Source organism: Pleurodeles waltl, chromosome 5 (genome assembly GCF_031143425.1).
Source record: "Pleurodeles waltl isolate 20211129_DDA chromosome 5, aPleWal1.hap1.20221129, whole genome shotgun sequence".
Classification (NCBI taxonomy): domain Eukaryota; kingdom Metazoa; phylum Chordata; class Amphibia; order Caudata; family Salamandridae; genus Pleurodeles; species Pleurodeles waltl.
The window spans coordinates 7215632-7243286 of NC_090444.1; the positions used below are offsets into that span (position 1 = coordinate 7215632).

Below are 27655 nucleotides of genomic sequence, written 5' to 3' on the forward strand. Positions count from 1 at the left end.
AAAAAATCATAGAAATATTACTAAACCTGCAGGTCTGTTGACTTAAAAAATCTACTCAACCTAATTGTAATGCTCTTGACCCGTAAATTGCTTTCAAATTATGTGATCCTAGGCAAATATTTTAATTCACTGAGCTGCCGTTTTCTTCATTGTCATATGTGAGAGCACCTCCAAATATGTGAGTTCAGCATGCTTGCTGTATAAAAAAAACTTTTTTTCATTTTTTTTAAATTTAATAGACTAAACCTTTACTCCATATTCAATACAAATCTAGCCAAATATATAGGATACACCTGATCCCGACTTGTCTATTTGTTCATTAACAGCATTGTCTTCAGGTGCAGGACAAGAATGTTTCTCAAATCATATTAAAATAACATCACTTTTGCTAAATACATAACTAAAGCATGAAGTGATAACACGCTGTCCTTTGCAGTCAGCAGATTTTTCACTGAAATGACCACATTTCCCACGGACATGCGGTTTTACTGATAAAACTACAGAGTGTACATACAATAATGTTTGGAACTTGAGATTCTGCAAATATGTGTCATTTGCACATCACCAAGAAAAGTGTCCCGCGTTATTTTGCTCTTATTTAAATCCTTGTTTGCATCACACTTCTGAATTTTAAAAAAATGTGCTTTCGTAATTCCTGACTGTTAGAAATGGGGTCTCAAGTTGGCAGTGGGTTTGCACCCTGTCCAAGTAGGGACTCACTCTAGTCAGGATTTGGGAGATATCTGCTCAGATAACCCCTGCTCACACCCTTGGTAGCTTGGCACAAGCAGTAAGGCTTATATCAGAAGGAATGTGTAAAGCATTTGCACCTAACACACAGTAATAAGTGAAAACACTACAAAAGGACGCCACACCAGTTTTAGAAAAATAGCTAATATTTATCTGTGTAAAACAAGACCAAAACGATAAAAATCCAGGGTAAAGATATGACTTTTGCAAGATGTACTCAAACATACAGTTCCTTGAAGTCGATAGCTCCACGTGGGGCTATCACGGCGTTGTGATCAACAAAACCAACAGTTCAGGCCTGCCGTGGCGTCACAAGCCTCCTATGGTGTCAGGGAGACCCGCAAACAGTATCTTTGGAATTGCAGGGCGTCGTGATCCTCTCAGTGAGCTCTGGAGAGCGGCATCGCTGGCGTCGAGGAGTCGGTGCGGGGATCGTCAGGTTCTTGAAGTCACACGTGTTGCAGATCAAACTCCAAGCTGATGAAGTCAGGAGCGCTGACATGCATGGCGTCGGGGATGCGGTGTGAAGCCGGATGATGCGATGTGCGGTGCCCACAGGTCACAGTGCAGGCAGAGGCTCAGTGACGGCATCCAGTGGCGTCAGTGAGACCAGGGCTGCAGTGTGAAGTGGGGCGGTGTGACGTGCAGTGTCACCAGGTCACGGTGCAGGCAGCGGGGTCATCGCTGCTGAAGCGCTGACGGTGGTAGGCCCAAGCCAGCGGTGCGGATGGGACAGTGCTTCGTGACACTTACGAGTGGTGTCCACAGGCCACGGTGCAGGCAGGGATGCCTGGTGATGACACTGAAGTCGATGGTGCTGGCGTCGGTGGACAGGGGCTGCGGTGCGGGATGGGACGCTGCTTTATGTACCTCACGAGCGGTGTCCACAGGCCAAGGTGCAGACAGTGGTGCCTGTGTCAGCAGGAGCGGTATTGTCGGGGATGCCCAGGCTGTGGTTTGAGCAGGCGATGTCGGAGTGCGGGGCCCAAAGTCATCCAATGACGGTGTCAGTGAGACCAGGGTCACAGTGCGAAGCAGGGCAATGCACCTCTGTGCGGCGAAAGCAGGTCACAGTGCAGGCCAGCGGTGTCATTGACAGCGTCACAGTGCCTCTTTTCTCTTTCTTATTTTTCCTTTGTGTTCTGTTTTTGTGCCTTTCGTTTTCTGCTTTCCTCTATCTTTTCCTCGTTTCTCTCATCAGTTGCTTCTCTCTATCTCCTACTCTCCCCGCCACCGCTGCCCCCACAGCCCCACCCCCCTTTTTCACGCCATTTCCCGCTCTCACCTCCAAGCTTTCCTCTCCCCCCTCCTACTTAAAGGCAGCCGCTGCACAGGAGGAAGAGCAACCTTACTGATCTAGTCAGTGAACTGCTCTGCCACTACATAGCTCCACCTGCAAGTGAAGCCCATCTGACTCGAACTCTGATCTTGGTCAGAAGTTCAAGGCCCTCCTCCACCCGCAGACTTCTGCCAGCGCCTCATCCCTGGTGTCTAGTGGGAGAGCTCCCTTATGCTCAGCCCAGCTCTCTCTCACAGAAGTACATTGCATCAGGAAAACCAGAACAGGAGGATGCTCCTTTTCCTACCTCGCAGACACCGCCTGGAATGCCCTTTCCCTCCATATCAGACAAACCACCTCCCTCCTCAACTTCACGAAGGAACTGAAGACATGGCTTTTTTAAGAACCACCGGTGAATGCTACACTTCCCCGCCCCCCCAGTGCCTTGATACCCTAATGGGTGAGTAGTTGCGTTTTACAAGCACTGATTGATTGATTGATTGATTGATACCCAGTTCTGCCTTTGAAGTTGGCAACACTTCAAAGCAAAGCCTCAAGTGTTTTGACGATCATTCCTTGTCAAGGCCAGGCCTTAGACACACACCAGGGGGTTGCAGTCTGCATTCTGCGAGGGCAGGCACAGCCCTTTCAGGTGTGAGTGACCACTCCTTCCTCCTCTCTAGCTCAGATGGCTCATCAGGATATGCAGGCTACACCTTAGACCCCTTTGTGTCACTGTGTAGAAGGAATTCACTACAGCCCCAACTGTCAAACTGACCCAGACGGGGAATCCACAAACAGGCAGAGTCACAGAATGGTTTAAACAAGAAAATGCCTACTTTCTAAAAGTGGCTTTTTCAACCTAACAATCTAAAAACCAATTTTACTAAAAGATGCATTTTTAAGTTGTGAATTCCCAGACCCCAAACTACACATTTCAATGTGCTCGCAAATGGAACCTGCACTTTAATAATATTTAAAGGCAGTCCCCATGTTAACCTATGCGAGAGATAGGCCTTGCAACAGTGAAAACCAAATCTGGCAGTATTTCACTATCAGGACATGTAAAACACATCAGTACATGTCCTAACTTCTAAATACACTGCACCCTGCCCATGGGTCTACCTAGGGCCTACCTTAGGGGTGCCTTACATGTAGCAAAAGGGAAGGTTTAGGTCTGGCTAGTAGGTAAACTTGTCAAGTCGAATTGGCAGTTTAAAACTGCACACACAGACAGATGTTCACAGGGCTACTCATGTGGGTGGCACAATCAGTGCTGCAGACCCACTAGTAGCATTTTATTTACTGGCCCTGGGCACCTCTAGTGCACTTAACTAGGGACTTACCAGTAAATCGAATATGCCAATCATGGATAAACCAATCACCAATAAAATGTATATAGGGAGCACTTGCGATTTAGCACTGATCAGCAGTGGTAAAGTGCGCAGAGACAATAAACCAGCAAAAACCAATAAGAAAAAAATATTTGTACTATTCATTTGTAAGCAATTGAAATGCTGTTAGAAAAAAATCCGACATCCTACAGCATTTGTTTCACAATGATTGTCAGACAGCTCACTTGACCAAAAATTAACTGTAGCAAGAGAAAGAAAAGTAAACACCATTTCCCAAGACAAGCATCAGGACAAGCATCAGTTAGTAAAAAGACAACCTGACGTTTGACCTCTGACCTTGAACAGTCAATGTGTCATAATAAAAACAAGATTTAAAAGCATCTTTATAGCTCATTCACTTTCTGAATGATCAGAACACCTGTTCCTTACCAGCTTAAGTTCACTCCCCTGAATAGACCAGTAGGTCCTAAAAATAGCCCAACCTGATAAAACCAGACTACTGATAGCGAGTGGGTGAACACATTTTTCGAGGCCTGATATGGTGTTGCTCCTGTGTGGAGGACAGGTGTCCAACTAGTAATGACTTTCTGATGTTGCATTAGCTTTGTAAAGGATGCCTTGCCACACTGAGTGCAGTGATATGCATTCTCCACCATCATGACTTCCTCCTCTGTGTTGACTTACTGTTCTTGTGTCATCTGGGCCCTGCCACTAAGTGAACTGTCACATTCAGTGCATTTATACAGCTTGCCCCCAGGGTGGATTTGTTGATGCTGCTTTAGGTTGGTCTTCCTTCGGAACACTTTATTACACTCTGTACTCTCTGTACATTGATATGGTTTATCTCTATTGTGAACTTTTAGTTGGTGCTTTTCAATAAAAGCTTTGTCACATTCTGGGCATTTATAGAGTTTCTCCTCAGTGTGGACACTCTGATGTAGGACTAACCTTTGCCTTGTAATAAATCCCTTGTCACATTCTGTGCACTCGTAGAGGTTCTCCCCAGTGCAGACACTCCGATGCTGCATTGTGACTTTCTAATAAATGTCATTTCAAATTCAGTGCAGTATAACGGCCTCTCCTCAAGTGTCAATATTTCCGATGGTGTGTTGAATTGTGCTTTGCAATAAATGTTTTGTCGCATTCTGTACATTCAGATGGTTTTTCCCTATGTGGACTAGCTGATGTCCTATTAACCTATGCCTTGTAAGAAATGCCTTGATGCATTCTGTACATTAATATCATTTCTCTCCTGTGTGAACTTTCAGGTGGTGTGTTAATGTTCGTTTTGCAGTAAATCCCTTGCCACATTCAGTACATTTATATGGTTTCTCCCCAGTGTGAACTTTCAGATGATGTATTGCACTTTGCTTTGCATTAAATGTTTTGTCACATTCTGTACATACATGTTTTTTCCCAGTGTGGACTATCTGATGCACTATTAACCTTTGCCTTGTAATAAATGCCTTGTCACATTCTGTACATTCATACGGTTTCTCTCCTGTGTGGACTCTCTGATGTACTATTAACCTTTGCCTTGTAATAAATGCCTTGTCACATTCCGTACACTCATATGGTTTCTCTCCTGTGTGAACTTTCACGTGGTGCATTAATGTTTGCTTTGCAGTAAATCCCTTGTCGCATTCAGTGCATTTATACGGTTTTTCCCCAGTGTGGATTTTCTGATGTTGTGTTAGGTGTCCATGGGTAATAAATGCCTTCTCACATTCACTGCATTCATATGGTTTCTCCCCGGTGTGGACTTTCTGATGTCGCATTAGATGTGTCTTTCTAATAAATGCCTTCTCACATTCTGTACATTCATGGGGTTTCTCTCCTAGGTGGACTTTCAGATGTTCTGTTAGATGTGACTTTCTTATAAATGCCTTGTCACATTCAGTGCAGTTGAATAGTCTCTCACCAGTGTGGACGTTTTGATGTCGCTTCAGCTCTCCATTTGTTATAAATGCCTTGTCACATTCAGCACATCGATATGGTTTCTCTCCTATATGGACTTTCTGATGTTGTGTTAGGTGTGCATTAGTGATATATGCCTTGTCGCATTCAGTACATTTATAGGGTTTCTCGCCAGCACAGATTTTTTTATGCTGTTTTAGGTTCTTTTTTCTTCGGAACACTTTATTACATTCTGTACATTTATAGGGTTTCTCCTCGGAGTGGAGTTTCTGGTGTTGCATTAGATCGGACTTCCTAATAAATGCCTTGTCACATTCGGTACAAATGAATGGTCTCTCCCCAGTGTGGACTTTTTGATGTTGCCTCAGCTCTCCATTTGTAATAAATGCCTTGTCACATTCAGTACAAATGAATGGTCTCTCCCCAGTGTGAACTTTTTGATGTCGTTTTAGCTCTCCATTTGTTATAAACGCTTTGTCACATTCTGTGCATTTATACGGTTTCTCCCCAATGTGGATCGGTTGATGCTGCTTTAGGTTTGTCTTGCTTTGGAACCCTTTATTACATTCTGAATATTCATACGGGTTCTCCCCAGTGTGGACTTGCCTATGTAGCTTTAGATTCTTCTTCCATCTGAACACTTCATTACATTCTGTACATTTATATGGTTTCTCCCCATTGTGGACTTTCTGATGTTGCTTCAGCTCTCCATTTGTTATAAATGCCTTGTCACACACAGTACATTGATATGATTTCTCCCCAGTGTGGATTTTCTGATGTCGTTTTAGCTGTCTATTTGTTTTAAATGCTTTGTCACATTCATTGCATTTATACGGTTTCTCCCCAGTATGGACTTTCTGATGTTGTGTTAGGTGTCCATTAGTAATAAATGCCTTGTCACATTCTGCACATTTATATGGTTTCTCACCAGCGTGGATTTTTTGATGCTGCCTTAAATTAGTCTTCCTTCTAAACACTTTATTGCATTCTGTACATTTATATGGTTTCTCCCAAGTGTGGACTTTCTGATGTTGCTTCAGCTCTTCATTTGTTATAAATGCTTTGGCACACAATGTACATTGATATGGTTTCTCCCCAGTGTGGATTTTCTGATGTCGTTTTAGCTCTCTATTTGTTTTAAACGCTTTAACACATTCATTGCATTTATACGGTTTCTCCCCAGTGTGGACTTTCTGATGTTGCATTAGTTGTCCACTGGTAATAAATGCCTTGTTACAATCTGTACACTCATGCAGTTTCTCACCAGCATGGATTTTTTGATGCTGCTTTAGATTGTTCTTCCAACCGAACACTTTATTACATTCTGCACATTCATATGGTTTCTCACTAGTGTGGATTTTTTTATGCTGCTTCAGATTCTTCTCCCATCCGAACACTTTATCACATTCTGCACATTTGAATGGTTTCTCCTCTACGTGGACACTCGGATGCTGCATTAGGTCTTTCATTGCAAAGAACACTTTTCCACAGTCAGTAGATCAAAACAGTTTTTATCCAGTATGAAGTTTCTGATGTCGCATTTGCTCTTTCTCTAATAAATGTGTTGCCACATTCTAGATATTCATACGGTTTCTCTCCTGTGTGTTCTTTCTGATACCAGATTAGCTCTTCCTTCGTAATGAGCACCTCATCAGACTTGCTTCAGTATGTCAGTGTATCATGTCTTCTATGTATATCACATGTTGCCCAAGAGCCAAGTACAGACCTCATTGGGCAGTTTGGGTTTTCAGCTGTAGAAAAAGGCTTGGCGAGGCACTGGCCTTCAAGGGAAGAGATTTGGAGGTATATTATTTTTACATCACTTCCTAAACCAGTGACATTTAATGTCTTTACCTTCTTCATTTCTCACTGCATTTATTTCACCTATAAGATTAAGAAAAAGATACATTGAATAAGCTGAAATGCACAGTGTATCACAAAAATCTACTGGCATTTAATTATCCCTGTAGACAAGTGTGCTGAAGAAATTCTAGATTACACTTTCAATGTAAAGATACAACAGGCAGAGTGAGGGCATACAATCCTTCCGTGATCCCCTTCTATCGAGGAGTGTGGACTCAAGGAGTAACCAAGACACCAGAGAAGGTTCCTTGTTCAGTGTGTGAGACCCACTCCCCACCAAACTACAATGTTAAATCCATAGCGACAAGATGCCTCCCTTCTTGTCAAGGGAATGCTTCCTATTATCACAAAACCTAACAAATAATACAAGATGGAGCTTTGTCCAGTGAATGGACCACGCAACATATAGCATCACCATAATGTCGGGAAACATAAGCAACTGCTGCAAGAGAGTCCTCTATACTATCAGAGAGCCTGGATAGGTAATCCAGAGATCTGAGGCTCTGACCAGATCTACACAAAGAATAGGTTTACACCCATTTTAAACACACATTGATAAAGTCAATAAGTTGCACCTTTTAGATGTATAGGCGTTTCCAATGCTGCACAATATCAGGAAAAAACAAAAGGTGCATTGATGTCGCTACTGTTGCGTCATTCTGTAGGCTGCAGACGTTTCTCCACTATTTCCCGTTTTTGGTCTGGTGTTAACCAAGATCTTTTATCTTTCAAAAAATACCTGCATAATATACTTACTTAAAGAGGCTTTCAGCTCTCCATCCTTTAGTCAGTCATTATGTCATTCACATTTTGCTTCTGCCCACTACAGAATACAGCACGCAGTGGTGGGTCTGCCTACTTCAGCCATAGGCTGACTTCACTTTGAGTGACTGCATTTTACTCTTTCACAAGGAGGTAGTGCCCCTCAGTGCCAGTGTTTTTTGTACTTAATAGTGACGTTGGCGTTGCCTGTGTGTTTAGAGCCTCACGTGACAGCAGGACGCTTTCTACTACATCTACCCTTTGTTTATGCAACGTCTATCTTTGCAACTCGATCTATCTATCCCTGCAAATCTATATATCTATCTCTATCTGCAGGGTAATCTCAATCAATCTATTTATCCAACCTGTACGCCTGCCTTTATGAGCCGCTCTATTCTGCAAGCCTCTCCATTTATCTATCTATCTTTTCAATCTTCTCTCTCTATCTGTAATAAAGATTTACAAAAATATTCCAAAATAACATTAACAAAGGCAGGAGGCTGGCAGCCAACATCAGATCAATTGGCTTGCTTAGGTTGGGTGTTAGTTTTACCTTTTGATTTTACCAAATTTGTGTGTAAAACATAGTTACTTATAGTGGCTTTCAGTCAGGCATCATCCATAAGTCTGTTGTGTCATTCACATTTTAGCATTTTTTTCTTTTACTCAATGTGTTTTTAGATTGATGAGGGCCCGGTAGCTTCCCCAACAATAATGTGTTGCAGAAACCATGGATGAACAAATCAAAATGTGCCAAAGTCAAAAGGCTGGCGGCCAACGCGACATCTGTTGGTTTGGACAGCAGCACTTATAGTGCCATCCACTAGAGTGACAATGAAACGTGGCTTCAGGCCTGCCTGTGTAGCCTGGTTGGGAGGGATACTGGAAAAGAAAAAAAAACACATATGGAGCCCTTCCCCAGGAATAGAAATCCCAGGCTGTGACAGAGGGGGAGGGGTCATGTGTTTTTCAATAACTACCCGTGCAGGTTTTAAAAAAAAAAAAAAAACAATAATATATGTTTGTTGGATGGCCGTCAAAACCAAAGACAGCTGGGTATGAAACTTTTTGTATAGTGAACGGATCTTCTGTGATGGTAGTTCCTTTTCAACATACAGAGTTGACAACTGGTCAGCAATCATCTCTATATAGGATGTCCTCTACCACCGTGACAGAAGGTAGTCTGTCCTCCGTGGTCTATCAGTAAACCTCTAATTATTTTAAGATATATTGAGATCTTATTACCAAACATGAATCATAACTTCGCTTCAAACTTTGCTTTTCAGTGAATATCTGGGATTCTTTAAAAATGTTTGAGGATTGTGGACTATAGTCAAGCATTTGCAAACTCTTGCGGGGTCTTGGTCCCTTGTCCAACCTTCCATGGGGTTCGCAAAACTGCAGGAGGTCCACCAAAGGACTACTGCCCTCATTATGACCCTGGTGGTCTTCTGACTGCCAGGGTCACAGTGGCGGTTTCACCGCTGACGGGCTGGCGATGAAGACCACCACATAATGAGTCTGGCAGGTTGACCTCTGCCAACCTTCCACATCCTGCCTGTACAGTAGGGCTGTTGGATCCACCAGCCCCGAGATGAGCATCTCCCACCCGGCAGTCCAATGAAGGTATTTGGAGCCGGCTTTCCACCAGGACCGCCACAAAAAACCTGGTGGAAAGGCTACCGGTGACAGGAAATTTCTTTCCTGGCACCTGCAGACAACTCACCCCCCTGCAAGCCCAATACCCCCGCACCCCTCTCCATACCAGAAACCCCCACCAAAACAGCATCCCCCTCCCCCTACCTCCCTTCTAGTTCAGCGCCCCCCACACTCCCCTCATATATGCACAAACACCCACACACACTCCGCATACACTCATTCACGCACCCTGCATACACTCATACACCAACACTGACATACATGCATTCACTCATAAGCATCCATACACGCATACACTCATTAGGATCCATACACGCATACACTGAGAAGCATCCATATATGCACTCACCTCAACATTCATGCATGCACTCACTTCAACATTCATACACGCATTCAACCACGCATACACACATACATTCATACACACACCCATACGCATACACACACGCATGCACACACGCATACACACACGCATACACACACACCCATGCACACACACGTACACACACGCATACACACATACACTGACACATGAACACACAATACCCCCCACCCTCCCACCTCACTCCCCTGTCGGATGGCCGACTTACCTTGTCTGGTGAGGAGGTCGTCTGGCAGGGAATAGGCGCTTCCACCGCCGGCAGCACCCCGCCATCAGGACACCTACAGGCCTTTTCACTGCTTGTAATACGGCTGGTGGAGTCCTTTTGGTGGGGCGGGCCGGTGGTGGAACCGCCCATGTGACTCTGACCACAAGCACTACTATTAGAGGATTTCCACCCAAAATGTGGCAAAAATCCTTCAGCACTCATGATCTGGTGGGCCTTCTGGCGCCAGCAGCTTTGGCGGTCTTGGAAAAAGACTGCCAAAGTCAAAATGAGGGCCTATGTCCTCTTGCTGCTCTTTGGTATACCTTGGAGTTGTGCTGAAGTGTGCTATTCCTGCAGTGGTGTCTGCAAATTCCACAATAGAATATACTTTTTAAAATGTTTTTTCTTTCAAAGGGAAAGACCATATGCGTTTTCCGCTTGGAGGTTCTGCACAATGCAGAACCCAATCTGGATTAAATTCTACATTAAAGTTTTGTGCAGATTGGTTGACGAAATTACCCCTGCACTTGGGGGCTCTACACTTGTATCCAGTAGATGAAGATGAGCCTTTCATGGGATGGACCAACCTTCTCACAATCTAAACTCAACCTGTGCACTCAAAGGAAGATCCTCATTTCAAGAATGGGCCTTCCCTTGGTACAAACATGCATTCGTGGGAGGTCTTTCTCCGAACAGAAACCCCAGGGAGCAAACTCCTAAAGAGAATACAGACTATAGATACTGATCTAGAATTCAGAAAAGCAATAAAGTCCTGACTGTTCTCAAAATCATGGCAAGAAAACACAAGTATCTCTCAAGGCTGCTCTTCATTAAGGAAAAGTGGAGTGTCCCAGACCCTAATAACAGCCCCCTATAGTTAACACCAAACAGCAGGCCTCAAGGGAAACAAGTGTGGCATCTTATTTTTTTAGTTTGGCTTTAGATGAGTATTATTTTTTTATTAAATGTGCTCCTGCAGATCAGAATGGCCTACAATGTGGTGTAAATTATCATTACAGTTTTACGACAGCTACTACCTTGATGAGTAAACTACTCCAATATTACTGGGACAGTTAATTTATAATCTTTCTAAAACAGGCATCTTCAATTAGTAGCTTGTGAGATACTTGTAGGTCTCCAGTTGGCTGTAAGCAGCTCTCTTGTTTACAGCATACTAAATTAGAAGCTTTTGCTAGGTTGAGTAATATATACCCCCAAAACTGAAAAGTGTGACGAAAATGTGCTTATTTTCAGAACTCATTACCTGGTGTTTCAAGAAAAATGGTTGGGGATTCCAAATATATTTAAAGCTGATATCTGAGTGATAAATTATGAGGATTTGAGGAGACCTATTATTATTACTGCCTAAGTGTCAGGGGCATTGCAGCTATATGTGATATGAATTATCCAACTAGAGGTATTCCAAATTGATAAAGCCCTTTTTCTTTATAGCTGTAACTTCACAGCAGAGAGCTTCTTCTTAAATGCAGTGTATAATACGTGTGTCACATATGCTTCTGGGGGCCAAGTAACCTCCGGTCTGTTAGAGGTGAGTCACAGCAGAGTACAAGGGACTCAGAGGTGCCCATTAACTCTCTCTAGCGCCTCTCTCATGTCCTCTTCCCTTGCACCCACACATCTCTCATGTCCCCATCTCTTACACCCACACCTCTCATGTCCATCTCTTGCACCAACACTTCTCTCGTGTCCCCATCACTTGCACCCACACCTCTCTAATGCCACATCTCTTGCACGCACACTTCTCTCATGTCCCCATCTCTTGTACCCACACCTCTCTCGTGTCCATGTCTTGCACCCACACCTCTCGTGTCCCCATCTCTTACACCTGCACCTCTCATCTCTTGCATCCACTCCTACCTCATGTCCACATCTTACACCTGCACCTTTACTGTGTCCCCATCTTTCACCCACCTCTCTCGTGTCCGCATCTCTTACACCCACACACCTCGTGTCCACTTCTTGCACCCACACCTCTTGTGTCCATTTCTGGCACCCACACCTCTTGTGTCCCCATTTCTTACACCCATCAGTCTATTGTCCCCATCTCGTTCACTTACACCTCTCTCGTGTCCCCATCTCTTGTACCCAGGGGGCCTATTCACTGCCTGTCACTTATAGTCAGTATCTACGTCCCTACTTTACTTGTGATCTATCCCTTTGACTTTCAGTCACATTGTCCTGCTTAGGTTTAAAGTAATACAATTGGAACAAGCACTGGCAAAGCCAAGAGGTTTTGCCTATGCAAAATATATTGTATTTATCCTTTTTTTTAAAACATATGTTGCACAGTGTGAGGAGGGCAGGTTGTGAGATGAAATGCACTTCTGCTTTTTAGCAAGTAAGCATAACCAGATACGTGTAAAATTAGCCACTTTTTTCACGGTTGCAGCTAAGATACTGTAGTCTTATTTTGAATGTGTGGCATGTGTGTGTACGCATCTTATGAACGTGTCTGCTTATGACAGAGGCAAATTACATACAGTATCTGCATGTTCACTGCACATTTTTGGACTGATGCTACTGGTTATTCAACTCTGAGAGTGCACAGAGTGTCCACCCAGGGCTGCAGCATTGTGTGTACCACCCTGTGTGTGGCAAGGCACACAATGGCTCCCAGTCTGCCACTGCAGACTGGAAGGGCAGTGTTTCACTGCCCGTTCGACTTTGCCATTCACACCAATGCCAAAGCCCTTAACAGTGTATATAGGTCTCCTCTAAGGAAGGCCTGTAGGACCCTATGGCAGTGAGCTGCATTTTGTTAAGAAAGACATATTTTTAATGTTTTAACAGCAACACTTTCTATGGATACAATTAGTAGCCCTTTGGTTAACACGGGGCTAGTAGTTGGCACCCCAACTCGGCTAACTCCTAAATGGAACTACCTAACTGTGTTGGTTAAGCTATCAAATTAACCTTGGCATTAAAAAAATCTGATGCTTAGGGTGTTAGCCCAAAAGGCGAGCTTCAAAGGTGAAGCCGCCTTTGTGAACACCCTTAAGCAGGGTGCCTTTTGTTCCTGCAGACAAAGTGGAGACAGGGTCGTAGAGGGAAAACTCGCCCACAAACAGATCCTATGATGGGCCTCTAGCCCTCTGCTAGCGACACTTCTAAGGTGATCTACCAATCTCCTAACGACCGAGGAAGGGACGTGCCAACGTTATAGCGGCAAGAATGTGGCTGTTTGAGATAGCCAGATGCCACACATCACAGGAACTTAGCAATTAGGTAGGGGGGCACCCAATAGTCCATTGGCTAGAGACTGCATGGTCCCCTCAGGGGCAATATCCTGGGATTACTATGACACTCCCAACACCCTGACCCTCAGATCACACTGGAATTGGAGAAAGGACAGAAGAAGGACTTCCCAGCTGTCCTTGTAACCACACAAAGAGAGGCTTCACCATCGGAAGGACTGCACCTGCTGCACTTTGAGCTAACAAAGACTGGACTGTGTCTGATGATCCTGGCTCAGGGAAAAATTGATTCCCAACCCACAAGTGACTCCAGGGATCAGTCGGCTGATCTCCTGGAACCAGCTCTAAGGACACAAGAGCTGATTTAGCCCAAACCGACAAGTTGGTAGCTACCGCAGAATTGTGCCGCTACCAGTCACCAAGCAGTCAAGAGGACAAATCCAAGATAGCCAGAAGTTGTACTCCACCTTTGACTGCACCACAACCAGAGTATCCTTTGAATATCGTTTGCCTGCATCCGTCAGCATCAAGACTTTCCCCCTGATGTCTATGGTGGTTGTCTTGAAAAGTTTGGATTGTGCTTCAAAAATGCTCTAGTGGCCAGGTCCAAAGTGCCCACTCAGGACTCCTAGACCTCTGTCCTGCAAAAACCGGCCACCCAACCTGGGCCAGAGTAGCCTTAATAACTGTTCCAAACTTTTCAAAAGTTTTCAGAGTCTTTGTAGATCAATGCTTACTTCTAAAAGTGATGGTATCTTCTAAAACTTGTATCTCCAAAACCCTCAGGTGAACTTTGTTCCATCAATCAGGATTTATAAAGTGCAGCAAATCACTCACGAGGGTCTCAAGGCGCTGGAGATGCTAGTTTCTTCGAGGTGCTCTGTTCATTCAAACAGCCATGTCTTGAGCCCTTTTCTAAATTCCTGGAGCGATGTGGCATTCCCGAAGTGTGGGGGAAGGTCGTTCCAGGCTGTGGCCTCCAAGTGAGAGAAGGAGCATCTCCGCTGTTGGATTGGCGGATCCAGGAGGTGTCAGCGAGGAAAAGGGGGATGGACTGCAGGTGTCAGGTCAGTTGGTGGAAGGTCATTCATTTGTAGATATATGGTGCTCCTTTGTTGTGCATAGCTTTGTATGAGTGGGTCAGCATCTTGAACTGGCATCTCTTCTCGCTCAGGAGCGAGTGTAGTTTCTTGAGAGGTGGGGAAATGCGAGTCCGTCAGGTGACATTAAGAAGTGTGCAATAGTTCTGACATAAAGAGTGTAACCGTAATCCAGCCTGCTGGTGACGAGGGCTTGAGTGATGTTCCTTCTGGTGTCTATTGGGAGCCAGCAGAAGATCTTATGGAGCACGCATAGGGTGTAGAAGCAAGCAGATGCGACTGTGTTTGCCAGTTTCTCCATAGAGAACTTGTGGTCCAAGATGGTGCCGAGGTTGCGAGCTTGGTCTGTCAGGGTGGAGGAAGGGCCGAGTTCAACAGGCCACCAAGTGTCTTTCCATGGAGAGGTGTTGTTCCCAAAGTTGAGGACTTTGTCTTGTCCATGTTGAACTTGAGACTATTGTCCTTCATCCACTCGGCCATGTTCATCATACATCTGTGGAAGTTAGTTCTGGTGGTCGAGGGGTCTTTTGCCTGCAAGGGGATGATCTCAGTGTTGTTACATAGGAGATGAGGCTGAGTCCGTAGGATCTGACAGTGTTCAACAGGGGTTGAAGAGAGTGGGGGTGATGGTCGATTCATGTGAGATGTCGTAGATGATCTCCTTGGTTTACGAGGTGAATGGTGGGAGACAGATTCTCTGGTTTCTTCCAGTGAGGTATGCGGTAACCCATTTGAGGGCGTCTCCCTGGATTCCGATTTGGTCAAGTCAGTTGATCACAAAGTAATGGGAGACAGTTTCAAAGGCAGCTGACACGTCCAAGAGGATAAGGGCTGTTGTTTCGTCGTGGTCTAAGAGGGCCCTGATGTTGTTGGTGGCTGCGATCAGGGCTGTCTCGGTGCTGTGGTTGGCTCAGAATCTGAATTGAGAGGGATCCAGGACATTGTAGTTTTCCAAGTGTTTGGTGAATTGCTGGTTGATTGCCTTTTCGAGAATCTTTGCCGGAAAGGAGAGCAGGGAGATAAGCCAGTAGTTATTCAAATCTGCTGGGTCAACAAATGGTTTCGTCAGGAGGAGCCTCACTTCAGTGTGTATCCAGTCCTCAGGGAAGTAGGCCGTGGTGATGGAGGCGTTCAGGACTTTCTTGAGCTTGTCGCTTGTCTTGCTACCGAGGTTGAAGATGTGGTGGAAGCATGGATCCGTGGGTGCTCCCGAGTATGTGGAGTTCATTATGGAGACTGTGGCTTAACGGGTAACAAATGTTAGGGGTTTGTGTTCCTGTTTGTGAATAGGCTGATGCTGTCAGTGCCAGGGGGTTTGAAGTTCTTGTCAATGGTTGAGATCTTGTCATGGAAGAAGTGTGCCAGGATGTCATACAGTTCTTGGGAGAGGGTGATGTTGTTCCCGGTGGCTGCAGGGTTGGAGAACTCCTTTACGATGGTGAAGAAGTCCTTTCTGTGGTTTGTGCTGGCTTCTATGCGGTCTGCTAGAGCTTTATTCTTCGTTACTCTCAGGTGGTTGCGGTATTGGTTGAGTGCTGTTTTGAAAGTGGTGTCTAAAAATTCATAAAAATATAATCTATTTTTATAAATTGGTGTCTTCTGTCTAGTTCCTTTGCTAAGCCTTACTGCTTTTAGCCACAGCTACCCAGTGTTAGGCTTGAGTTTAAGTAAACAATTCTGACTGGATTCAAGACGGTATTTGTGAGGGCACTGCAAGATAAGGCCCCGCACCCATATCATATAGTACATCCAGATCCTCACATTGGTGGCAGCAGTGGGATCCATAACTCGGGTTTAGCTGTACCTTGCAATTAATAAGAAGCCAACCTGAGAGGCCAACCAAACCAGCTGATCTTTAGAAAGCATCTAAAAACCTGGCTTTTCCCCCTCCCCCTACAGTTACCTTGGATTATGTGCCCTCAGCAGAATTGCTCTTGTGGACGCTAGTGCCACGATGCCCTCGGGCATTCATCGCGCTTTACAAAGTCAAATCAAATCAAATAAGTCAGTGACCATTGAAAAAAATATCCAAGTCAACATTGAGAGAAAGTTTGTTTCTGAGATTGACAAGTTCTGTTTCAAGGTGCCTGGTCTCCAATAACAAAATTATTGTGCCAAAAATCTGCAAAGATGGGGAGGCAGGGAGTCGACTTGGCCATCTTGTTCACATTGAGAATGAATGAAGAAAGAGCACTATGCAAGGACAGGAACGTTTTTCCAAGTCTTTCTGCCAAGGCGGGGCTGGAGAAAGCCCAGAGAGCCTCAGAAGAAGCCGGAAGGAACCAGGCTCAACTGGAGGAAGGAATAACCCCTAAGAGTGGGCATGAGGAATAGAGCAGCACCCACTCTGACCCAGAGGTGGACCCTGAGTGTGGTTGCCTCCGTGAGATCAAGAAACATATGTAAAGGACACATTATGGACATATTAAAACATTATTCAAGAGATTGATATTGATCCAAATACAGATTTACTCATGACTCTAGACTTTGAGGCCTTGTACACAAGCATCCCTCAGGAGGCGTCCCTAAAAGTATTAGACACTTTACTGAATAAGGTAGCATGGGACTCCATCACACCCATAGACTTTGTACTGGATTGTGCACATATGGCCCTTACCCAAAACTACTTTCAATTTGCAGAACAATTCTACCTACAGACACACAGGACATCAATGGGCAGCACCTTCACCCCAACCACAGCATGTCTCGATCTACACAATTTGGAAGCCATACATATCCCTAATAGTGGCAACCCATTCAATCTGAACACAAAAATCTGGAAATGATATACGATGATATTTTTGTCACTTGGAAGGGGAATGAAGCAGAAGCCTCAGAATTCACAAGATAGATTAACGCAAGAGATAAATTCTTAAGATTCACTATAACACTGGACAAGAAGTTTTCCTTTCCTTGATTTCCGCATAGAAGCAAAAGACACCAGCCTAAAAACCAAGGTGTATTATAAACCCAGAGACTGTAACAACCTTCTAAGGGCCAGATGTAGCAAATGATTTGCGCGTCGCAAACGGCGAAAATCGCCATTTGCGAGGCGCAAATGCCTCTTTGCTATGCAGAAATGCATATTGCGAGTCGGGACCGACTCGCAATATGCATTTCAGAATCGCAAATAGGAAGGGGTGTTCCCTTCCTATTTGCGATTCGGAGTGGAATGCAATACCATTTGCGACCGCATATGCGGCCGCAAAGGGTATCGCAGTTACCATCCACTTCAAGTGGATGGTAACCCACTCGCAAATTGGAAGGGGCCCCCATGGGACCCCTTCCAGTTTGTGAATGGACCCAAAACATTTTTTTCAGGGCAGGTAGTGGTCCAAGGGACCACTGCCTGCCCTGAAAAAATACCGAAACTAAAGGTTTCGTTTTTTTTTTTAAGTGCAGCTCGTTTTCCTTTAAGGAAAACGAGCTACACTTAAAAAAAAAACAAAAAAAAAAACTGCTTTATTGAGAAAGCAGTCACGAACATGGAGGTCTGCTGATGACAGCAGGCCTCCATGTTTGCGAGTGCCTAGACTCGCTATGGGGCCGCAATTTGCGACCCAGCTCATGAATATTAATGAGGTGGGTCATTGCGACCCCATAGCGAGTCGCAGACGGTGTCTGAGACACCGTTCTGCATACCAATTTGCGATTTGCAAATTGCGAGTCGCAGGGACTCGCAATTTGCAAGTCGCAAATTGGCATTTTCCTGCATCTGGCCCTAAGATATGATAGTTTCCACCCCAAATCACTAAGGGATAATTCACCAGTAGGCCAGTTCCTAAGATTAAGGAGAAACTGCACCAAGAAGAACGACTATGAACAGCACGCAAGATTATTGACCAGCAAACTAAAGGCAAAAAACTATCCTTGAACCTTATAAATAAGGGCAGAAAAAAAGAGCTGGTATTATTGTCAGACAATCTCTCCTACAAAACTTCAGAAAACCAAAAAAAAAGAATGCCTCATTGGTATCACCACTTAGGCACACATTTCACATAAATGAAAAAAAAAAATGAATATACACTTGAGAATCCTCACGTCTGGTTCCCTTAATTTTTCAAAACCGGTATTTTCCTTTAAGCATGGTTGATCATTAAAGGATTCAAGACCAAAATTGTCCCAAACCAAAAAAACACTAAACAGTCTATAGGGAATCTGACCCCACCATTACTCGTGTGGCCACTGCAACATCTGCCCCCACACTAAGCAGGTGAAAGCAGGTAAAAGACTTAGGCGGTCATTCCAACCCTGGCGGTCAATGACCGCCGGGTTGGAGGACTGCGGAAGCACCGCCGACAGGCCGGCGGTGCTCCCAAGGGCATTCCGACCGCGGCGGTAAAGCTGCGGTCGGACCGGCAACACTGGCGGTCTCCCGCCAGTGTACCGCCGCCCTTTGGAATCCTCCAAGGCGGCGCAGCTAGCTGCGCCGCCGAGGGGATTCCGACCCCCCCTACCGCCATCCAGTTCCCGGCGGTTCGCCCGCCGGGAACCGGATGGCGGTAGGGGGGGTCGCGGGGCCCCTGGGGGCCCCTGCAGTGCCCATGCCACTGGCATGGGCACTGCAGGGGCCCCCGTAAGAGGGCCCCTACAAGTATTTCACTGTCTGCTTGGCAGACAGTGAAATACGCGACGGGTGCAACTGCACCCGTCGCACCTTCCCACTCCGCCGGCTCGATTACGAGCCGGCATCCTCGTGGGAAGGTCGTTTTCCCCTGGGCTGGCGGGCGGCCTTTTGGCGGCCGCCCGCCAGCCCAGGGGAAAACTTGTAATACCCGCCGCGGTCTTTTGACCGCGGCGCGGTATTTTGGAGTGTGCAATTCTGGCGGGCGGCCTCCGCCACCCGCCAGAATTGGAATGAGGGCCTTAGATCTAGGATTAAAAACACACTGGACACCGAAGCAACACACCAATTGTCATTCGATTAATGTAGTCTAGATGCGGGTCTGCCCTTGTGGATTGCAGTAAGTGGGCATGACCATAAGGAAGATTTGTACTCGAATCAATGAGCAGAGAAGCACATTCAGGTGCAAAAAAAACCTAATACGTCACTTGTTGAAATGAGACACTCCGAAAATGATTTCACATGGACTGCGATTGATAAATTATCAGCCCATGGGCCAGAAAAAGCAATGTTCTGTTTTGAACAACGCTGGATCTATCAGCTCAGGAGTTCTGAGAAGGGACCTGAACGATGATGTCCACTGGTCCCAAATCCCCAGAAGAAATAGATAATCACAAACATACAGGTCCATACATCTGAATGATATATAAAATATACTAAAGAACCTGGGCAATCGAGTCTCTATCGGGTTCAGAAAAATATGTTGCACTTTTTGCTATAAAACCCCATATTAAACCCAGACAGTGTGGATGTACAACCAAGCCCGCAGACAATACCCACTGTGCACGGCAGCACCCATAACCATTAACTGCAGATATACAGTGCACTAACTGAGTGGACCCTCAGAAATTATCAAACATATTATGGGACACACTTCTCAAAATTACACAGGAATATCAATAAGTAGTTAGACATTACATCATTAGTGAAACCCGTCTAACAATAAAACTCAATTCCCAACAAGGCCCGCAAAAAAATCGAATCAGCCCCACACGGATGTGGGAATAGCGAGGAAAAATAATGATTAGCTATCATTAGGGGGGCTGTTTGAACAATGAGTCAAAAATGAACCACATTCCAAGGCAAAATCCTATTCTAGAAATCCACACACAACATATGACACAATATAGGCAAATTGCGAGAGTGGATCAGTGCACTACCAGAAGAGCACGGAATGACTGGGAAGACTACAACTCCCATGAGCCAAGAGCTCAGCATGTGATGTGACTACACACTTCCTCATCATCTTGTTACTACGAGCTGCCACCTGCCACATTCTCCCCGTTAAAAAACACATGGCCACGTGAACTATTCGGCGGTGGGTATGGGGGGAGCATTCAGGCCTGAAGGCAGGTACAACCACCTGTGGGGGCTGGCTCACTTAAACCACTCAAAAGCCATGGTCTCTGTTTACGTGGCCCTTGTTATCATAAGCAGTGCATCAATTTCGCCCAGTTACGACACCACGCAGAAAGCCCTCCTCTACTGTCAGCGTACTTCCTTGTCATAGTACCAATGGCTATAATACAACTAACAGCTCTCTCCCAAAGAATACAAGTAGCCGTATGTGGGGATCGTTCAAGATAACTGCATTCCTTTATCTTGTGTAAAGTGCGTGACTACATGGTCGCATGACTCCTGAATCACTCCTAGGTATGGGTAAGTATGATTGGATATCTTGCATGAATACACACAAGTATGCATGCCCACGTGTGCAGTATAAGTCTGTCACATTCAAGCATTTTATTTCATTTATTGTTAGATGTCGAGACTGACATAACAGAGATGCTATTTAAGGGTAGCTGGAATTTTCCAACCCAAAGAGATAAAAATCTAAAATAAATTATTCAATGACAATTATGTGTGTTCATATTAGTTTCTAACGATGTCTCCGTATGTATCTTAACTTCGCTATGGGGTTCCCTCCAAGAGGAAGCACATTAGGTGAGAGCCTTAGGCCTCATTTTCATGCATGGTATGAATGAGTTATCAGGCAGGGATCTATTTAGCCCAGACTAAGGCCTCAAACCCAAATAGACTTTAGATGAAGGCTGAAACATGTTGGCAATTGGATCAGGTTGGCTGAGCCACTGCTCCTCTGATACACCCTATACAATACATTTTTAATCATGTCAATGGTATCCAAAAAATGAATGGAAATTTCCTGAGTATACTATAAGACATTTTTAACTTTCTCGATTCCTGCTACAAATCCAGTAGTGATTTATCTAAGAAGTCCCACGCAAGGTTGTGTACGCCATGATGGTATCTACCTACCATGGTGTGGATAGACACCCATGATGAGGCAAGACAAGATAAGTTGTGGGTGAAGAGTCCGTTCCAAAATCTTTTTTGTATTTGTTTAAGGGAATGTCCACCAGTTGATACCTGGTTGCATGTGTGTGTTTAGAATCAAGAAATCACTTCCTGTCTTGTAGTGAAAGGGGCTTCACAGTGGTGAAGAGACAAAGAAACCTGCAGGTTGCGTAAAGGAATTGTGCCTAAATATGTAGAGGGGGATGACATTGATAAGTGGCTGACATCCTCTGAGAGAGTTCTTAGGGTGAGAACGGTGAGAGCACACTAATTGGGGTCCTTACTGAGGGAACTCATTCCAAATGTAGGGAGAGAGAGAGAGGCTACTGATGCTTGAGGATGAGGTGCAGAGTATTATATTCATGAAAGATGCACTCATTGAGCTATTTGGTCTCACCCCAGACGAGTACAGACACTCTGGAGCACACAGAAGGGAGCAATGCAGACATGGGTAGATTCTGTGGATGCCTCTGTGAAGTCACTGGATGGCTGGTTTAAAGGTAACCAGGTAGATACCAGTGAGGGTTTGTACAATTTAATGCTTAAAGAACACATAGTTACCAACTATTCCTCAGGGAGGTTACACCAGCATCTGGTAGATTCCAAATTATTTAGCCCTAGAGAGCTGGGGGAGAGATATGATGAGTGGGTATGCACTAGTGTACCCAAAAGGTCATCAGGTGGTGAACACAAAATGGGAGGACAGGCCCCACTTCAGGTGAAAGATGAGGGGCAAGTTTAAAAAGTCAGAGAAACCCAAAGAGTCCCCAAACAAAGCCCATGGGGAGGTTGGGGTGGGAGCCCAGAGCCACATTCCAATCAAAAGGCAGCGTTATCCGGAAAAGAAACTTGACCATTCACGGCTGGGGTATACTTTGCCTGTAGGTTGCCAGGGCACAAGAGGGGTGATTGTGCATGCACCAAAAAGTCACACACTGGGGGCATTCCCAAAGGGATAGTCAGTGTAGGGATTGGGGTGGAAGTTGCCCATGGGGATTGCAAAGGTTACTTTGAAGCCACATTATTTTCCCTGCACGCTGAGGAAGTTAAACCTCTGACCCACTGTCCTACCAGTATGGTAAAATACAAACAGTGGCCATACATCAGTGGGGGAGGGTGGGGAGTTCAGGCCTTTGAGGGATACAGGTGAAAGCACAACCATGGAGATGGCAAAGCGGGTTTTCCTCAGCCAGTTCTTACCAGATGAGGTGCATGAGATAGACAATTCTGACAATGTGACAACGTCCCATCCTGTAGCTTTGGTAAAGTTTGAGTGGGGAGGGGTTATTGGGCCTGAGAAAGTAGCTGTGTCCCCTGCCATTCCAGTGGATGGGCAACAACCTTGAAACATGTGCCTGGGCAGAAGTGGAGAAAAAGACTCATGCAGCAATGCTGGGTCTCCCTGAGTGGGTTTCTGTCTCCACTAGAGCACAGAAGGCCTTACTGGAAAGGCAGGGGATCGTGGATCCTGAAACAGTGGATCCTGTCAGTGGTACCAAGAGAAAAGTAAAATTCCACTGAGCCATAAGAAGCCTAACCCTCGGGAGGAGGCCTGGTCTCTGAAGGGGAGGTTGCTGCCTTGAGAGCCTTGTCAGAACACCAAGGAGCAGGTAGTCCCTCCAGAGAGGACTTGAACCAGGGACAGGAGACGTGTCCCACTCTTGAAGGGCTGAGACAGTTGGCTGTCAAACAGAAGGAAGGAGATGTCAGTACTACCCATAAGGAATACTGGGAGGAGGGATCCTGTACAATTAGGCAAGGGGCCCCAAACCAAGGGCATCCAGAAGAGTGGTGATCCTCCAACACTACAGAGAGTTCCTCCTTAACGTGGCCCGTGACATGCCCTTAGCTGGACATTTGGGATGGACCAAAACATGGGACAGGTTGGTCAACCATTTTTATTGACCCCAAATTTCTTAGAAAGTGAAGTGTGTCACCTGCCAAGCCAGTGGCAAGGCTGGTGGCAAGCCAAAGGCTCCCCTACAATCACTTCCTGTGGTGGGGACTCCCTTTGAGAGGATGAGGATTGACATTGTTGGTCCCCTCGACCCACCTGCCACCTCTGTGCATAGGTTTATTCTGGTGGTTGTGGACCATGCCACCAGATAGCCTGTAGCAATTCGCCTTAGGAAAGTTACAACCCCTACAATAGCTACAGCCTTACTCAGTATTTTTACCAGAGTGGGTTTTTCTTAGGAGGTTATTTCAGATAGAGCCACAAACTTCATGTCTGCCTATCTGAAAGCAGTATGGAATGAGTGTGGTGTGACTTATAAGTTCATCACACCTTACCATCCACAAGGCAATGGCCTTGTTGAAAGATTTAACAAGACCATGAATGACATGATTATGAGTTTATGAGTTTACCTGAATAACTCCGGAGAAGATGGGATGTTTTCCTCCCATGCCTACTGTTTTCCTAGAGGGAGGTTCCTCATAAGGGAATAGGTTTCAGTCCTTTTGAGCTACTCTTTGGACATCCTCTCAGGGTGCACTAAAATTTGGTCAGAGAAGATTGGGAGAGACCTCTCAAGGAGCCCAAACAGGGCATCCTAGATTATGTTTTAGACCTTCATTCCAGTATAACAGAATAGATGAAGAAGGCACAGAGAAGCTTGGAGGCCAGTCAGGAGCTTGTCAAACACTGGTATGACCAAAAGGCTGCTACGGTTGAGCACCAACCTGGATAACTGGTGTGGGTGTTAGAGGCTGTGTCACCCAGAGCCTTCTAAGACAAATGGTCTGGGCCTTACCCCATCTTCAATAAGAAGGGGGAAGTCACATACTTGGTGGACTTAGGTATCCCAAGTAACCCTCATAAGGTGATACATGTGAATATAATCAAGTTACAACATGACAGAGCAGATATCACAATGTTCATGGTGACGGATGGTGGAGAAGAGAAAGAACGTAAACCTCTCCCAGACCTGATGTCAACCCATAATGAAGATGGTTCAGAGGAGGGAGTAGTTCTCTCTTCCATCCTGACAAGCCAGCAGCAGAAAGGCTGTTTCAACGTGTTGGGACAGTTTGCTGCACTGTTCTGCTTGACTCAAAACACAAATGGAGGGATAGATGAGATTTACAGACCAGCAAGAATTAACGCCCGATATAATACAATTAAACACAATAGAACTCCTGGGTCTAAACCAAAAGCAAAAATGTTTTTGGATACAGAATAACCGTACCTTTTCAAGGACGGTTTCCCTCACCCACCATAGGGGCATGCTTCATCATAGGGAACCTCCTCGCACCGCGAATCCTAGTCACGGTGAGAGTTAAAACCCCCTCACTATGAGGGAGGAGCACAACGGGTGTTTTTAGAGGTATGAGAAGTACCCTTCCAAGCGCTGCGGGTAAAAGGGTAAGCAGAGCATGTAAAGAAAAAGTGTAGTTGTTAAAACGGGCTCCAGAAAACACAAACAAAGCTTTATTTGTGCTTCCCCAGGTCAGGATTAAAAAGCAGGGCGCTGTCAGAAAGATTAAACCTGCTGAAATGTGTTCTACAAAGTAGGTCAACATGTTTTTGCCTATCAGAAACGTTGTCGGTGTGGTGCCTCAACTCAGGCCCTGGCGAGGAGCTCAGGGTACTCTCTATCCTTTCAATCGCCCGAGTCCAGCGGCCCCCACTGCCAGGTATAAGGACAACTGCGGGGGTCTGCCAGTGGAATCCTCCCTTGAATTTCAAGAGGACCACTGGACGGGTTCATATGATTATTTTAATAACTTACACATTGTTCTGAGCAGAATTTCTGAGCAGAAGCACTATCTATATAGGTCCTGATGAATGCCACAACACCTCATGTAGAGCATATTGTGATTTCAACCAGAATCTGCCATACACATGTTCAGCAGGTGCATAAACCAACCAAGCTATATTACTGGCCTGTAAATGACCTGCTTGTTATCTACAGACCACCCAGCAGGCACTGGACTTCCTACCTCTGAGGGGCACTGGACTGTGGAACCTGCAGGTGACAGTTCATGGCAAGGGCTCCACTCACCTGTTCATTGACAGCTTCTCAGGCTCTTTGTGTACAACTCACAGACCTCAACACTGGGAGAGGTTTGAAGAATGATTCTACCTTTTCCACTACAGTCCACCCTGACACTTGTCTGATCCCCACAACTCACCCTCAGCTCCATCTGCTTTGTTTCTCCCATTCTTGGGTGTTTGGTGCTGCACATGCAATGAAAACATGCAAAGTAAACAATGAAATACAGTGTTATATGTCTTGTTACAGACGCAGCAATTTAAACAATGCGGAAACTGATATTCAAGGGTTATAGAACTCTGGATACTCACCACCTCAATCACAAACAATAAACACGGACAACTGGATCCCTACCCCCATCAATGCTTGAATCCCACCCAAAGGGACACATTACAATTACACCAGATTTACTCACCAGACGAGAACACATGCATTGACCCCCACCCACAATACCCCTGTCACGTTGGAGAACCCACAACCACAGACAAGCTAACACCAGAGCACGAAGACAACACATAAAGTGGTAAATGTGTGTTAAACAACCATCACATTCCTCCAAATCCACTGTAAGATGACATCACACCCAATATCTCATCATGGCAGCTACTAATATCCACTTCACAAGGATGAGAGGCTGAGACAGCCCTGCTGGTGTCAAAGGCTGAGGACCTGATCACGAGTGGCCTCTTTTAGGTGCAATAGTTATTGTACCTGATGAAATCCGGGTCATAGGTGTATGTAGAAATGAAAGATAAAGATGGAACATACGAAGGGGAGGAGGGAGGGAGAGAAAGAGGAAGAGAGAGGGGGAAGGGAGAGAAAGAGGAAGTGTGTGGGAGAGAGTGGGAGGGGCGGGGGACCAGAGGGAAGGAGAGCAAGAGAAAGTGTGTGGGTGAGGTGAAGGACGGGGTAGAGGAAAGAGGGAAGAGGGAGAGTCAGGGCAGAGGGGAGTCTCGATATTTTCTGTAGTTTTACAAGGTATATAAGTATATTACACAAAGCTACATTTAGGTTTTGTAGATTAAGTGATTTGCACAGAATCACAGGGTGTGGAACAGGCGCCGAGACTCGAGCCTGGTTACCCCGCTCCAAGGTCACTAACTAGCTCAGGCCCTTAATCCACAATTACATCCAAACATAAGGGAACAAACCCCCTCACTCACCCTCCCACCCCGACAACTCACTCACCTGCAGAAGATCACACAGCGACAACTCACCTGCAGCAGATCACACAGCGACAACTCACCTGCAGCAGGTCACAGGGCGAGACCTCACCTGCAGCAGATCACACGGCCACACGTCACCAGCAGCAGATCACACGGCCACAACTCACTCACCTGCAGCAGATCACACGGCCCCAACTCACCTGCAGCAGATCACACGGTGCGCTCCCTTCACACGGCACTTCTGGGTGATAATAATTCACTGTCTGTGCCTTGCATCCAGGGCTTGTGTGCTCCCTCCCACCCCTGCAATTACCAGTGACCTCGGAAGTGCTTCATCCAGTGGGGGTGGTCAGCACCCCCCAGTCACCCCCACCCGAGGGATGGTGAAAGGATGAGGAGGAAGGGCTAGGGGCGGAGCCTACAAAGAGAAATGCTTGTCTTTCTTAAAAACAATCCAGGAATAAGCGTTCAGACGTCATTATAGACACATTTTTTTACGTTAAGGGAGATCTTTTAACATGCTGCTCCAGACTCTTCCACAAACACTGAATAACAGGAGTGAGCGCTGTTTATTTCTGAAAGAGAAAACACAGATGTGTTCGGCTGCGGTTCGGTGGGAATAGAAACAAGAAAAGCTGAAAATAGACAATAAAGACGGTTTTTCGTCGCCAGTTATTTTAGCATCTCAGAGCCGCAGCGGTGCAATACTCCTGGCTGTGAGACAAGAGTAAACAAGCATTTGCAATGCAACGGGTCTCGCGTTTACTCATGTTAGAGCTGATCGCGTTGTAAACTCCTAACCCGACTTTTCACCTATCGGGCAAAAGTGCATTGATGTACGTAACCCGAAAAAGTGAAATCAAGTACGTAAAGCGCTCGACTTCTGCCAAGCGAGATCGCGCTCGTAAATTAGAGAAAAAAAAGTCCACAAGCCCAATGGAAAACAGCGAGCCTTGCATGTTTTCTGTACTTGGTCGCAGCGCTCGAGGAGGGCTAGCCCCCAGAAAAGGCATGACGTATGCGTGCCTTCGACTAATGAAAGCAAGCAGATTTAATTAGGCAAG

General features: G+C 45.6%; 1 protein-coding gene across 2 annotated transcripts; it reads right to left on the bottom strand.

Annotated features, from left to right (window-relative positions):
* Positions 1–228: 228 nt before the first annotated feature.
* LOC138295229 (zinc finger protein 850-like) lies at positions 229–26908 on the bottom strand. 2 transcript variants are annotated; one of them, XM_069233410.1, is made up of 3 exons: positions 26792–26908; positions 25565–25610; positions 1901–7185 (listed from the first exon to the last, which is right to left on the bottom strand). In XM_069233410.1, exon 3 carries the CDS (start codon positions 6768–6770, stop codon positions 4626–4628), a length of 2145 nt encoding a protein of 714 aa, XP_069089511.1. In that variant the 5' UTR covers positions 6771–7185; positions 25565–25610; positions 26792–26908; the 3' UTR covers positions 1901–4625. The 2 variants fall into 2 exon arrangements, with proteins under 2 accessions (XP_069089510.1, XP_069089511.1); XM_069233409.1 differs by lacking the exon at positions 25565–25610 and having other exon boundaries at positions 229–7185.
* Between the last annotated feature and the right edge of the window lie 747 nt (positions 26909–27655).

Excerpts from the sequence above, each read along its gene's own strand:
- LOC138295229 (XM_069233409.1), bottom strand. The coding sequence starts at position 6,770 with ATGAAAGACCTAATGCAGCATCCGAGTGTCCACGTAGAGGAGAAACCA.